Consider the following 15,585-nt stretch of genomic DNA (forward strand, 5'->3'; position numbering starts at 1 on the left):
TTTTGTCCATTTGCTTTTTTGGAAATTAAATCCACCTATGGTCAGCACTCAACATATAATGTTTGTTTTGTCAGCATGCTGATCCCGAGGTAACCACTTTTTTGAGGACTGGACCCTGAGGAGGTCTGTCGAGTACCCTTGTGGATTGCCCACAGTTAGGGCGACTCTTGTCAGTTACTATGGTGTGCATGGCAAAGGATAATATACACGAAAGGTGTAAAGTGTATCCTTCAGAGGGTCACAATTAGGAGGAAACCCTTCTCAAGGGGAAAAACTCCATTTGGCAATCTTAGTAAATCTTTATTGAAGATGTAAGGTAATGGTGGAAAAACCAGCAAAACACTAAACTTCTCCTGACACCAGGAAGGGGAACATAGCTGGACTATGGCAAGAGAAGATCCCAGAAGGAAAACGATCCATACGTCTTGAAGCAAAAATCAGGAACATATTAGTGCCAAAGGGTGAGGATCGCAACGAAAAACTCAGGAATAGAATGCATTGCAAACACACCTTCCTTTATATATGCTTCAAACAGGAACTGATATCACAGGAAGTGACTATGCAAGGTCTTGGATTGGGAGACTCAGACGTCCTCCATTGGACAGACCATCATTTTGGAAAGGGTTATTCATAAGATTTGGTTTCGTCCTTTTCCAAGAGCTCATGGTGTTCGTTCGACTACGAAGAAGCAGAGGCACTCCTGCACACCAGCCAATACATCTTAAGTCCTGATTTAATCTTTATTTGTTATTCTTGGCTCTCCAGCTGCCAGTAGCTGCTTCTCTGTGCATTGTGAGACGAGAGGGAGGGAGGATGTAAAAGGCCAACACATCTCCTCTCCATACCTCTGGTGGTATGACTGCTTGAGTGAGGGCAATCGGGATGTCTGGAAGAAACACCAGCGGTTTCATAGAGGTACAGCGTTAAGTCTGTAATAAATATTGCAGGTCAGAATCAGATATAGGGTGACTGCTCCACGACCATGTCTGGTGGAGTTAGCTCAGTGAAGTTCCTCCCCGGAAATGTGGGCAAACTTTCAAGGAAAATCAAAGATTTGCATCCTTCACATGGTGGGAAAAATGCAGCACTTAATTTGGACTGCTGGTTCTAGGTGGGCCCCATCTGCACTTTCTTTGAGGACTGGCACTTATTTTTCCTCAAAAGACTTTGATCTAGAGCAAGAGAGACAAAAACACAAAGAGAGAAAGATAGAGGAAGAAGACAATAAAACACTGACAGAGGGAGAGAACAGGAATGAAAAGTGAAAGTGTTGGAAATGGCTCTTTTTGCAGGGTTATCCCCAAGCTTTTTGCCTTCTTCCTCCTAGTTTTTCAGATCTGTTTTTGCTGGTTTATTGTTTCTGCCCACTTTACCACTGCAGAGCAGTGCTAAAGTGCAAGTGCTCCCTGTGTAAATTGTATTGGTGATTGGTAGTCCTTAGTAAAGTGCACTATGTGTGCCCAGGGCCTCTAAATTACATGCTATTAGTGGGTCGGCAGCACTGCTTGTGCCACCCACAAGTAGCCCTGTAGACATGTCTCAGACATGCCACTGCAGTGTCTGTGTGTGAAGTTTGGAACTGCTATGTCGACCTGGCAAGTGCACTCACTTGCCTGGCCCAACCCTTCCCTTTTCGTCCATGTAAAGCATCCCAAAGGTAGGCCCCAGGTAGCCCCATGGGCAGGGTGCAGCGTATTTAAAAGGTAGGACATGTACTGGTGTGTTTTACTTGTCCTGAAAGTGAAATTCTGCAAAATTTGTTTTTCACTGTTGCAAGGCCTATCCTACCCATAGGTTAACATGGGGACTGCCTTTAAATATCTTTTAAGTGTAGTTTCCCATTGGGAGCAGCTAGAGATAAAGAGTTTGGGGTCTTTGAACTGGTAGAGTTGGTTTTTAGATTGTTTGAAAATGCCACTTTTAGAAAGTGGACATTTTCTTGCTTAACCCTTCTGTGCCTCTGTCTGCCTGTGGAATGCACATCTGAGTCAGACTGACAGTTGGACTGTTGTGAATTTCCTCTAGACAGTGACACAAAGGGAGTTGAGGTGTGTCCTGCATATCCTGATGAGTGTCCTGAGCTAGAGCGGGGAGGGAGGAGCTGACACCTGCACCTGAAAGGGCTGTTCCTGTCCTCACACAATGCAGTTTCCAACCCCCTGAAGTGTGTCTGGAGCCAGGCATGGACAACAGAGACTTTCCTTTTAAGATTGCCTACTTCATAGGCAGAAATAAGTAAAAGCAGTGGACCCAAAAACCCAGACTTTTAGAACACTTCTGGATCAAGTGGAACCTCTGCCAAGGAGAAGAGCTGAAGAGCTGGAGGAGTACTTCCCCTTTGCTGTGTTGCTTTGCTGGGTTTGCCTGCAGTTGCTGCTTCTGCCTAAACAAGGACAAAGACTGGACTTTGCTGTGTACCCTGCTTGGCCTGCTTGTGAAGTTTCTCCAAGGGCTTGAAGTAGAGCTTCCCTGCTGTTGGAAGTCTCAGGGATATCAAAGACTTCAGGTTCATCTGCCTACAGCACTGGGAACTGTGTATTTGGTGCTGCAACAGAAGAAAAACCACCAGGATGCCATCAATGACGCCGCTGCCTGCACCGTAACCTGACGACTGCGCATTCATCCGTGCCCTGCTTTAAACCGCAAACCTGGTCTCACCGCCACCGCCACCTGATGCCATCACAGAGTCGCTGCTTGCCCTGTGATCTGTGGGCCACGCACTCAGCATCGCCTTGCTCACACCACAGCCTTGGTATCCCTGACGACCGTGCACTATGCTGATGCTGATGCCGCGGCCTGCACCGCTTGTGAGGTACACGAAGCACCGTCCTGTCCCACACTGTAGCCCTGGTTCACCGTCACCAGCATCATTGACTCCAGCAACGATGACGCCGATGCCTGCACTGCGACACCATGTCGCACTGCCCCGCTTCACAACGCAGCCCTGGTCTCACTGATGTGGCACAATGCCATCACTGAACCGCTGCCTGCGCCATAACATGTGGGCCCCGCACTTTGCATTGTCCCACTTCGCACCGCAGCCCCAACGCCATCAACGCCAACGCTCCTGACTTCGCCATCAGTCCAGAGTTTGATCTGCAACGCGTGTGACATCAGGGGTCTGATGACCCCTGCACTGACCTCCGGAACCCATGCCCGCCGACACCTCCTGACGCCAGCGATGCCACAGTCCAGATCTCATCGCGAGCACCACGATACCCTACAGTCCCAAGGCAGTGTTTTTCGGGTCTTCCTGACACCATAGCTGGCCCGCGCACCTGCGGTCGGCCTGGACTGTTGGATTTGTTGTTCACGATGCCGTGATAGCCCCAGCTAGAGCTATCGACTTTAAGAAACTGTATTTTTAAGTTGATTCTTGCACAATTCATATTGTTATTACTGTTGTTTTGGTCTTGTTTTACACAGATAACTGTTGGCTGTTTTTCTAAAACTGGTGTGGTGTCCTTTTGTAGTGTTTTCACTGTATTACTGTGTTATGTGCAAATGCTTCACACATTGCTTCTGAGATAAGCCTGACTGCTCATGTCAAGCTACCAAGGGGGTGAGCAGGGGTTATCTGAGCTGGGTATCCCCCTTGCCCTGACTAGAGTGGGGGTCCCTACTTGAACAGGGTGTAAACTGACTGCCAGTTAGAGACCCCATTTCTAACAAAAAGGGACCTGCAAGAGCAGAGATAAAGAACCTGCAAGAGTGAGCTGAAGAGGCAGGGGGTGTCTGGTGGTGGATGAAGGAGGCATGAGGTGAAATCAAGACCACACAGCCTTGGTATTTGGCACCGTAAGATTCAATAGCACCAGCTACAGGCTTCTTAGCAACACCTTGGACACCGACACATTCTTTTACAAATTACGCACTAGAAAAATCTCCTGCATGTCAGAAAACAAAGATTATTGGTGTCCCAGATGTTCTGCCACCTTCAGGTTACACAGTTGGCGTCCACATTTGGTAACTGAATATCTGCCAGCAGCGAATGACATTGTTAGAATGTGAACTTCTTCATCATGGTGGATACTGTCCCTTGGGTGAGCAAATCGCTGCTCCCTTACGCCAGTGCCCTAAAATGAAAGGAATTCCTCTCTCCTACCTTGTTGGAGGTGGGAAATGCAGTGCAATTTTGGGGGAAGAGTCACTGCCCAAACTCTAAAAAAAACGCAGGCTACTAGGTAGGTAGTTAAGGCTACTGGTCAGAGAGGCCTTTACTCTAGACAGAGCCCATATTTTCGTGAGTTTTCATTTCGCAACGACTGCTGGCACATATTGGTAGGCATTTACGCAATAGTGCCAACTCACCATGGGTGTCTTCCGGACCGATAAAGCATTAGCTCTAGGCAGCATGTAGTGTGCAGGGCACCCAAGCAATCAATCAATCATGGTTTTGTAAAGCGTGGCGAATCACCCTTGAGGGTCTCAAGGCGCTGGAGTTGCTAGCTGCTACCTGGTGAACTGCTCATTCAGATTGCCAGGTCTTCAGTCCTTTCCTGAATTGTCAGAGTGATGGGTCAGTGCTGAGGTTCCGGGGAAGGCCGTTCCAAACTTTGGCCGCCCGGTGTGAGGAGCGTCCTCCATTGTTGCTTCGGTGGATCCCGAGGGGCGCCAGGCAGCTAATCTTGTATCCTACATCTTTTTTGGTTGGGACCAGTGGATTGGCATGAGGCTAACACTCAAGGGCATGGAACTAAAAAAATGGAGCCAGGGGAGATCTCCCAAAGATGATGTAGGCAGAGTAGTGAAGGGAATCTAGTGATAGGTCGATGCAGTGCCACGTGATGTACTCACCTACAGCCCTCCATGGTTTGGAGTAGTTTTCAGATTCACTGGTTCAGATAAACTACTGTCCAGCACACTATATGCCCGGTCCACGCTGCAACAAGGTGCTTTTCATTAAAAAGATGTATTTGGTGACATTCAGTTACTAGGAACTACAAATTGTTGACGGCGAAGACCCTAAAAAGTGGTCTAATCCAACGAGGTGGATGTGCAGTTTTTAGATCAGGTGGGGAGCAACCCCCACCGCCTTCCCAAAATACTCACATCAAAGTGTAGAGTTATTATAAGCTTTTAACGCCTGCGACTGACATAACCCAACCTTAATGCGGCGCTGTACCACAAGAGCGAGATCCCTCTCGCAGGAGATACTGCTCGGGAAAGGGTGAATGATTTAATGTACCCAGTAAATACCACTAACCCCGGGCGTGGTATTTGTAAACACCCGTAAATACCCTTAATTACATATTTTCCTCTCTTATGTAATTACATGTGGAATTGTTGTGGTCCACGTTGAATTCTATCTGTTCAATTCACCAATGTTTTCCCCCAATAAATTTCAGCAGGCTTGTCCTGGCAAATTTTCCGGAGACAATTTTCAGAATGCCCATCACTCTGGATCAAAATGCACCTGTAATTGGTCTGGAATATCATGGATGAATTTGTACTTGAGATAATGGAATTATGAACAACTCAGGGCAATTTATAGAGTTGTTTTAAGGAGAAATCAAGGGAATAGCAGCATTGGGTGAAAGACCATCATGCTGTCCGCGTGCAAACCCTTCACACCACAGCTGGGGCCTGAGGCGGGGTATCTGACTTGTGAATATCTATTTTTGTCTTACGTGACTCAGTTGTTTCTCAACATGTTATTCATGTGGGAAGCTTCTCCTTGGTAACCACGCCTGGTTTCCTTATGATGGCTGCCAGGCTTGCAGGTGCACCCTGGGTGCTGCGCTGAGGTGGCCAGACGTGCCACGCGCCAAGCCCTGGGTAACAGATGGACAACGTAAACAATCAAACCACCACCCTGTAATGATACCGCCATCTGCCAGGAAGTAAATAATGCCAGAAAGGAGAAGCAGCTGCCCGAGGGCTCAATATTTTTGTTTTTAAATCAAAATCTGATATTTTGTTTTAGTGATTTGTGGGCAGCCCTTAAAGTGTCCTGCAGCTGCGATGCTTGAGTGTCTATTAATTTTTTTAAGTTTAAGAACACTGGCATTTTTTCTTGATTTTTGTGACCTTGCAAAGCCCAAAGAGCTGTTGTTTGAATGGGAATTCATGAGCCCCTGGATAATGCTGCGTGTGGTTGCAGGCAGTGGGTATCATTTTTGGTGAACAGGACTTATTTTCGTCATCAGACTTTGTCGCCGAGAAAGAGAGAAAGGAAGAAAAGGGTATAGAAGGAAGACCTTGTGAGAGGTGAAGAGACAGGGAGTGCGGTGTGGTGAACGAGAGCAGCATGAGGTAGGAATAAGACTACGCAGCCACGTCACTCACGAGATGAAGACACAGAATGTTCAGGGCGGTGTAAGGAAGAGTCATGAGGTGGAATTAAGGCTAGGAAGACTTGTTATCCATGAGATGCATAGACTGGAAGTGTGCGGTTGTGAAACAAAAAGGATTTAGCTGGAATCCAGACCTCGGAATTCATGAGATAAAGAGACAGGAAGTGAAGGGAGGTGGATGAAAGAAGCATGAGATGGAATCAAGACTAGGTAGCCTCTGTATTCATGAGATAAGGAGACCGGAAGAGTAGGGTGGTGGAAGAAAGAGACATGAGATGGAATCAAGACTAGGCAGCCTCTATTCATGAGATAAAGAGACAGGACGTGTAGGAGGTGGAAGAAAGAGGCATGAGATGGAATCAAGACCAGGCAGCCTTGGTATTCATGAGATAAAGAGACAGGATATGCAGGGAGGTGGGAGGAAGAGGCATGAGATGGAATCAAGACTAGGCAGCTTCTGTACTCATGAGATAAAGAGACCGGAAGAGTAGGGTGGTGGAAGAAAGAAGCATGAGATGGAATCAAGACCAGGCAGTCTTGGCATTCATGAGATAAAGAGACATGAAGTGTAGGGTGGTGGAAGAAAGAGGCATGAGGTGCAACCAAGACCAGACAGCCTCCGTATTCATGAGATAAAGAGACAGGAAGTGTAGGGTGGTAGAAGAAATAAGCATAAAATGGAATCAAGACCAGGCAGCCTTGGTATTCATGAGATAAAGAGACAGAAAGTATAGGGTGCTGAAAAAAAGAGACACAAGATAGAAACAAGACCAGGCAGCCTTGGTATTCATGAGATAAAGAGGCAGCAAGTGTAGGGTGGTGGAAGAAAGAGGCATGAGGTGGAATCAAGACCAGGAAACCTTGGTATTCATGATATAAAGAGACAGGAAGAGAAGGGTTGTGAAAGAAAGAAGTGTGAGATGGAATCAAGACCAGGCAACCTTGGAATTCATGAGATAAAGAGACAGGAAGTGTAGGGAGGTGGAAGAAAGAGGCATGAGGTAGAATCAAGACCAGGCAGCATTGGTATTCATGAGATAAGGAGGCAGGAAGTGTAGGGTGGTGGAAAGAGGCATGAGGTGGAACCAAGACCAGACAGCCTCAGTATTCATGAGATAAAGAGACAGGAAGAGTAGGGTTGTGAAAGAAAGAAGTATAAGATGGAATCAAGACCAGAGAGCCTCCATATTCATGAGATGAAGAGACTTGAAGTGTAGGGAGGTGAAAGAAAGAGGCCTGAGGTGGAATGAAGAGTAGGAAGCCTTGGTATTCATTAAATAGGGAGGAAGGGAGTGTAGAGTGCTGGAAGAAGACGATGGAGGTGGAAACAAGACTAGACATCCTTGGTATTCATGAGATAAAGAGACAGCAATGTGGAGTAGTGAGGAAAGAAGAATGAGGTGGAATCAGCCTTAGTATATTGTGAACCCATCATTTAGCAGAACCTAGTTTAGCTCTAGGAATAATTCAGGCAAGTACTAACTTAATCCTGGGGCCATGGTGTGTACATTTTTCATTGATAAAAAAAAATATATATATATATATATATATATCTATGGTGCATATATATGTGCACCATTTTAGCACCATTTTACAGGAATGGTTGAAACAGAGTTTTCTCTGGTCCATATTAATAAAATATATTTTACACCAAGACATTCAAGACATCTATGGGTTTAATAGAGATTCTAACAAATAAATACTTTTTCTCTTGGGAAACCTTTTCCATATAAATTGATACAATCCTATTAGGCACTCTTTGTACCCCTCGCCTAGTAAGATTACTTCAAGGGGAATATGGAGTTCCCATCGAGGTGCATTAGCAGGGTGAGAGGGGGCTTGTGTTCCTGGTAATTCCCATCTGGGAGACACTGGAAAAGTTGGAATGTCCGGGGGCCGTATACCCCAAACTCTGGAGCCTTATTTCTCTCTTAATGGGATAAAAAGAGATTCATCATATATAACAGGGGAGCCTTTCGAAGGGTAACAGCACTTTAGGGAATATTTAGCTAGTGGGGTAACGAAACGTGTGGAGGCCACTCTGCAAAAGTACACGAAGGGGCCCCCCACCCCTGGCCCACCACCTACCACTTGTGCTGAGGGGAGCCGTCAGAGTTTGAGGGTGCCACCCCACCCTGCGGGGGCTGCTGGGGCTTATGTGACGCCATTGTATTTAGCAGTGCTTAATTTGTAATTAAAAAGGTGCCGGTGCCCAGAGCCCTCCTCTAAAACACGCAGCTGCTGCATTTAAATGTGGGAATACTGAGGCATCGTAATCCTGAAGCCATCTCAGGCCTCTTTAATCCATTTACAGCCATTCCCTTCCCTGCCCCTTTAGCTCACTCTAGCAGTTTTCTACATTCTCCCTTTGTGACGCTTTTTCTTTTTTTTCTTCCTCCGTCTTTCCCATACGTCTCTTTTGCTCATAGCAAAGGCTTGAGGCAGAAGAATAAGCCCTCCAAAATAAGTGCCGGTGCTCAGTACCGGAAACAACAAGCACGGGCTGTACTTTGTTCTGCAAAGGCAGCAAAAGCATATACTCGGTACCCTGACAGCCGTGGAGGCCTCTGAGCCTTCAGAGGAGGTGCTGTCATGGCGGATCTTCTGGAGGCGCTGAAGCTTTGCTTTGTGGGTGCCATGTTCAGAGTGAACAAAGTCACAGTTTTTTGTTTCTCAACCACAAACTTCCAAACTGAAGTTTGTTTTTGAAAATAGATAAATGAATGTCTCCTACAGAACAGGAGTTTTGTCCCAGCATGTGGGGGGGCATTTATTTGTTTTCCTGTTTGTGGACCTCAAGGCCTCTGCTGGTGGTCTTAAAGAATAAAAAAGTACATTAGAAGGACTGCATTAAACAGGGTGGAAGGTCTGAGGTATTTTGACTGAGTGCCTGATGTCATTCAGAGGATGGAAGGTCTGAGGTACTTTGAATGAGTGCCTGATGTCATTCAAAGGGTGAAAGGTCTGAGGTACTTTGACTGAGTGCCTGATGTCATTCAAAGGATGGAAGGTCTTGATGTCATTCAAAGGGGGGAAGGTCTGAGGTACTTTGACTGAGTGCCTGATGTCATTCAAAGGATGGAAGGTCTGAGGTACTTTGACTGAGTGCCTGATGTCATTCAAAGGGAGGAAGGTCTGAGGTACTTTACCTGAGTGCCTGATATCACTCAAAGGTTTCCACCGGCGGAAACTCGCCGCTACACCGGGCACGGCTTGAGTCAACTGGGACTTTGGGGGACGGGGTTCCCTGCCACATTTGTGGTGACCAACCCTGTCTGCTAAACTCTAATGAAGACTCTTTGAGAAGGTCGTTCTGGAAGAGAAAACTTGGAGAATGAAAGTGCCTATATGTTAGTTTGTTACTTAAAGAAACATGTGGCTTTCCTATAAATTCCCATTGATTCCTTGCACCACATTTAACAAGTTGTTATAGAACAAAGTGAATGTGTTTGTGGTTGCTCAGTCTCATTCATATTTGGCCTGGTTACAATCTGTGACTCATTATTTAAAGATGGAAACTCTTGAGGATTTACAGACATGGCTTCTGTGAACCCCTGATATGGTGTCCTGAAAACTGGATATACAGCTGCGATTGGAGATGTTTACCAACCGCGTATCATGGGGACATTTATAGGAAGTTACCTCATGTTAAAAGAGCTTGTGTTTGTGAAGAAGTTTTAAGTTCGCTTGATTGTTGCCCTCACTTGCATAAGTTCATCATGTTTGAATTGCCTTGTTTGCTGCTTGGATGGTTATGAACGAGGAGGCATGCCGTCCAAACCCCGCCATCCGTCCGTCGCCGTGACTTACTCTTGCCTTTGAAAGGAGTAAAGGCCTTAGTTAGAGTTTGGCTCACAAGGTATTCTGCCACAAACATGGTGGATTACCCTGTCCCCCATACTTGCTGTTCCACCCCTCTATTTAGAGTCAGGTGAACCGCCATAGGGCTGCTGGGTCTGCCAACCTTAACCGTTGACCGTCGGCCTGGCTGACGGTGCCGTGGAATACATCTATCTTCTGCCCTAGTGGAATGAAGTAAAACATGCCAAACTCTAAATAATGCCCTAGGCTGGATCAAGGTTGGGAATATTCCTTGGAACATTTTTTGAATACCTGAACACGTCAGTTTTTCCATCTTCACCTACTTTTCAAAGCATTTGGCCCAGGACGCCAACAGCCATCCCTAAAAGAGATGTTCCCATGCACTGCGCTGTTATATTTTTAGAGCTGAATAAATATAAATAAATCATTTGAAATATAAAACTTTCATTTTATAAATACAAAATATGACTTTACCCACGCAAAACAGTACTTTTGCTCAACCCAACGGCATCTTAGCTTGCGAATGGCTTAGTGAATTGGGTCAATAGCTTCTGAGGACCAACGACGGATAGCTGCCAAGGGTAAGGACATCACAAGACACTGGGCTGACATAAGGAAATTGGATGAAGCACTCATGGCATATCAAAGAAGGCTCTAACAATGAACAAATCTTGCCCTGACTATATTTTCCCAATTTCTTTACTGAAGTAGTGTAGCCATAGTTGCGTGACACTATGGGCCTGGTTTAGATCTGTGCCGATGGGTTACCCCGTGGCGGATATCCCGTCCGCTGAAATCTAAATCCTATTATAGCCGAGTTCTAAATCAGGCCCTATTTTGGGGTCGGCCTACAATCAGTAAATCGCCTACCTTTACATCACCATAGTAAGTATATTATTGTTTTACCTCCACATCTTTTACGTAGCCCCAGTAGCTATTACCTTCATTTATTACACCTACCTATACATACCTTGCAGTGCAGAGGTTGGGCTGATGTAATGGATATGGTGTTATTATCATGCGATATACAGCATGCAATATCATGTGGGTATCCCATGACCACAGATTTCCACATTGGACAGGAAGACCCAGGTATCTGGAGGTCTTTGCTCTAACGAGTGTACATCTTCCCCCCCTAGGCTCAGCCTGGATGCCTTGGAGATTGATGATTTTGACTACGACAGCATGCTTAGCATGTCCCCGAGTCAGTCTTTGAACCTGCCGGGCGGAGGGCTTGAAGCCTGGACCCAGAGCACTATGGTTGGAAGCGGAGACTCCAACGCTGGGACGAGGGACCTGGCATTGTGTGAGTGTGGCACCGACCGGGAGGATAAGGTGAGTTCACTGCATTTAACTGAGTTCATTTTATTTTGGGGGTTTGACACTGTGTCTACTTCACAGACACCAAAGATCTGTCAGGGAGTGTAGTCGGTTAAGAGGCTAGAGAATTTAATGAAAGTGAACATTCTTTTTTTGCACCAACCACCCACCCTAAAGTGGAACTGAGCAAATATTTAAGGGGCAGAGAATAATCTGAGTATGCTAGTAGGAGGTGGGATCCTATGGACTATTGAGGAAGCAACCATAAATTGTCTTTCTTTTGCAGAAACAGTATGGTTGGTAGTTGATGACTTTGCTTAATTCAGCTGCAGGGTATATTTGTCAAGCTTCAAAAGGTTGCTGCGGCACTGCATCTTTGTCAATCTTCTGAAAGTTGCTGTACCTGTGCATCTTTGTCAAGCTTCTCAGGGTTGCTGTGGCAGTCCATCCTTGTCAAGCTTCTCAAGGTTGCTGTGGTGATGCATCTTTGTCATGCTTCTTAAGGTTGCTGTGGTGATGCATCTTGGTGAAGCTTCTGAAGGTTGTTGTGGCTGTGCATTTTTTGTCAAGCTTCTCAAGGTTGCTGTGGCGGTGCATCTTTCTCGAGCTTCTCAAGGTTGCTGTGATGGTGCATTTTGGCAAAGCTTCTCCAGGTTGCTGTGGTGATGCATCTTTGTCATGCTTGTTAAGGTTGAGGTGCATTTTTGTCAAGCTTCTCACGGTTGCTGTGGTGATGCATCTATGTCAAGCGTCTCAGTGTTGGTGTAGCAGTGTATCTTGTTGAAGCTTCTGAAGGTTGTTGTGGTGATGCATCTTTGTCAAGCTTCTTAAAGTTGCTGTGGCGGTAGATCTTGGTGAAGCTTCCGAAGGTTGCTGCAGCAACGCATCTTTGTCAAGCTTCTCAAGGATGCTGTGACAATAGATCTTTGTCAAGCTTCTCAAGGTTGCTGTGCATATTTTTCAAGCTTCATAAGGTTGCTGTGGTGATGCATCTTTGTCACACTTCTCAAGGTTGCTGTGGCGGTGTATCTTGGTGAAGTTTCTCAACGTTGATGTGGTAATGGATCTGTGCAAGCATCTCAAGGTTGTTGTGGTGATGCATCTTTGTCTAGCTTCTTAAGGTTGTTGTGGTGATGCATCTTTGTCAAGCTTCTTAAGGTTGCTGTGGCAGTGCATCTGTGTCAAGTTTCTTAATGTTGCTGTGGTGATACATCTTTGTGAAGCTTCTCAAGGTGGCTGTGGTAATGGATCCTTTTTCAAACTTCTCAAGGCTGCTTTGCATCTTTGTCAAACTTCTTAAGATTGTTGAGGTGATGGCTCTTTGTCAAGCTTCTCAAAGTTGCTGTGCATCTTTGTCAAGCTTCATAAGGTTGTTGTGGTGATGCATCTTTGTCAAGCTTCTCAAGGTTGCTGTGGTAATGGATCATTGTCAAGCTTTTTAAGGTTGTGTGAATGGATCTTAGTCAAGCTTCTTAAAGTTGTTGTGGTAATGCATCTTGGTGAGGCTTTGTGAAGCTTTTCAAGGTTGATTTGGTGATGCATCTTTGTCAAGCTTCTCAAGGTTGCTGTGCATCTTTGTCAAGCTTCTCAACTTTGCTGTGGTGATGCATATTGGTGAAGCTTCTCAATGTTGCTGTGGCAATGCATCTTTGCCAAGCTTCTAAAGGGTGTTGTGGTGATGCATCTTTGACAAGCTTCTCCAGATTGCTGTGGCAGTACATCTTTGTGAAGCTTCCTAAGGTTGCTGTGACAGTGAATCTCTGTCAAGCTTCTCAAGGTTGCTGTGCATCTTTGTCAAGCTTCCTAAGGTTGATGTGGTGATGCATCTTTGTCAAGCTTCTTAAAGTTGCTGTGGCGATGCATCTTGGCCATGCTTCTTATGGTTGTTGAGGCAATGCACCTTTGTCATGCTTCTTAAGTTTGCTGTGGCGGTATATCTCTGTCAAGCTTCTCAAGGTTGCTGTGGTGGTGCATTTTGGTGAAGCTTCTCCAGGTTGCTGTGGTGATGCATCTTTGTCATGCTTCTTAAGGTTGCTGTGCATCTTTGTCAAACTTCTCAAGGTTGCTGTGGTGATGAATCTTTGTCAAGCTTCTTAAGGTTCCTGTGGTTATGCATCTTTGTCAATCTTCTCATGGTTGGTGTGGTGAAGCATCTTTGTCAAAGTTCTCACGTTTGCTGTGGTGATGCATCTTTCTCAAGCTTCTCAATGTTGTTGTGGTGGTGTATCTTGGTGAAGCTTCTCGAGGTTGTTTTGGTGATGCATCTTTGTCAAGCTTCTTAAGGTTGCTGTGGTGGTGGATATTGGTGAAGCTTCTGAAGGTTACTGCAGCAATGCATCTTTGTCAAGCTTCTCAAGGTTGCTGTAGCGATGCATCTTTGTCAAGCTTCTCAAGGTTGCTGTGATAATAGATCGTTCTCAAGCTTCTCAAGGTTGTTGTACATATTTGTCAAGCTTCTCAAGGTTGCTGTGGCAGTGTATCTTGGTGAAGCTTCTCAAGGTTGCTGTGGTAATTGATCTTTGACAAGCTTCTCAAGGTTGCTGTGGTGATGCATCTTTGTCAAGCTTCTTAAGGTTGTTGTGGTGATGCATCTTTGTCAAGCTTCTTAAGATCGCTGTAATGGTGCATCTGTGTCAAGTTTCCCAAGGTTACTGTGGTGATACATCTTTGTGAAGCTTCTCAAGGTTGCTGTGTTATTGGATCTTTGTCAAGCTTCTCAAGGCTGCTTTGCATCTTTGTCAAGCTTCTTAAGGTTGTTGAGGTGATGGATCTTTGTCTAGATTTTTAAGGTTCTGGTGATGCATCTTTGTCAAGCTTCTCAAAGTTGCTGTGGTAATGGATCATTGTCAAGCTTTTTAAGGTTGTTGTGATAATAGATCTTAGTCAAGTTTCTTAATACTGTTGTTGTAATGCATCTTGGTGAGGCTTCTCAAGGTTGCTGTGCATGTTTGTGAAGCTTCTTAAGGTTGCTGTGGTGATGCATCTTTGTCAAGATTCTCAAGGTTGCTGTGCATCTTTGTCACGCTTCTCAACTTTGCTGCGGTGATGCATATTGGTGAAACTTCTCAAAGTTGCTGTGGCAGTACATCTTTGCCAAGCTTCTTAAGGTTGTTGTGGTGATGCATCTTTAACAAGCTTCTCCAGATTACTGTGGTAGTGCATCTTTGTGAAGCTTCTTAAGTTTGCTGTGGCTGTGCATCTCTGTCAAGCTTCTCAAGGTTGCTGTGCATCTTTGTCGAGCTTCGTAAGGTTGCTGTGGTGATGCATCATTGTCAAGCTTCTTCAGGTTGCTCTGGTGATGCATCTTTGTCAAGCTTCTTAAGGTTGCTCTGGTGATGCATCTTTGTCATGCTTTTTAAGGTTTTTTGAGGCGATGCACCTTTGTCATGCTTCTTAAGGTTGCTGTGGCGGTGTATCTATGTCAAGCTTCTTAAGGTTGCTGTGGTGATGCATCTTCGTCAAGCCTCTCAAGGTTGCTGTGGTGGTGCATTTTGAGGAAGCTTCTGAAGGTTGCTGTGGCGATGCATCTTGTCATTCTTGTTAAGGTTGCTTTGCATCTTTGTCAAGCTTCTCAAGGTTGCTGTGGCGATGCATCTTTGTCAAGCTTCTTAAGGTTGCTGTGCTTATGCATCTTTGTCAAGCTTCTCACGGTTGCTGTGGTGATGCATGTTTGTCAAGGTTCTCACGGTTGCTGCGGGATGCATCCTTGTCAAGCTTCTCAAGGCTGCTGTGATGATGCACCTTTGCCAAGCTTCTTAAGGTTGCTGTGTATCTTTGTCAAGCTTCTTAAGGTTGCTGTGGTGATGCATCTTTGTCAAGTTTCTCAAGGTTGCTGTGACGATGCATCTTTGTCAAGCTTCTTAGGGTTGCTGTGGCGGTGCACCTTTGTCAAGTTTCTTACGGGTGCAGTGGTGATGGATCTTTGACAAGCTTCTCAACATTGCTGTTGAGGAGGAATGCAATGGATGTTGACTTGCTAGTTTTTTCCTATTAAAAATGCTCCAGCTAAGGGTATAGACCAGTTTTGAGGGTGGGTCCATTTTTTATTTTGTCAGTATTCAGTGGGAGGAAGTGGTCGTTATCCATTTATTGATGTCTTGCAAGGTGGTGAGGTGGTGAACTGTAAATATTGTCACTGTCTGGCAGC

The 15,585-nt window shown here is 45.5% G+C and overlaps 1 protein-coding gene across 2 annotated transcripts in view; it reads left to right on the top strand.

Moving 5' to 3' along the window:
- The window catches only part of ARHGEF18 (Rho/Rac guanine nucleotide exchange factor 18), a 389,375-nt gene that overhangs the window by 82,809 nt on the left and 290,981 nt on the right, over window positions 1-15,585 (top strand). For both annotated transcript variants that reach the window (XM_069215795.1, XM_069215794.1), the window contains exon 4: window positions 11,258-11,453. In XM_069215795.1, coding sequence (XP_069071896.1) covers window positions 11,258-11,453 — 196 coding nt within the window. The remainder of the gene's footprint in view (window positions 1-11,257; window positions 11,454-15,585) is intronic.

Source organism: Pleurodeles waltl, chromosome 12 (genome assembly GCF_031143425.1).
Source record: "Pleurodeles waltl isolate 20211129_DDA chromosome 12, aPleWal1.hap1.20221129, whole genome shotgun sequence".
Classification (NCBI taxonomy): domain Eukaryota; kingdom Metazoa; phylum Chordata; class Amphibia; order Caudata; family Salamandridae; genus Pleurodeles; species Pleurodeles waltl.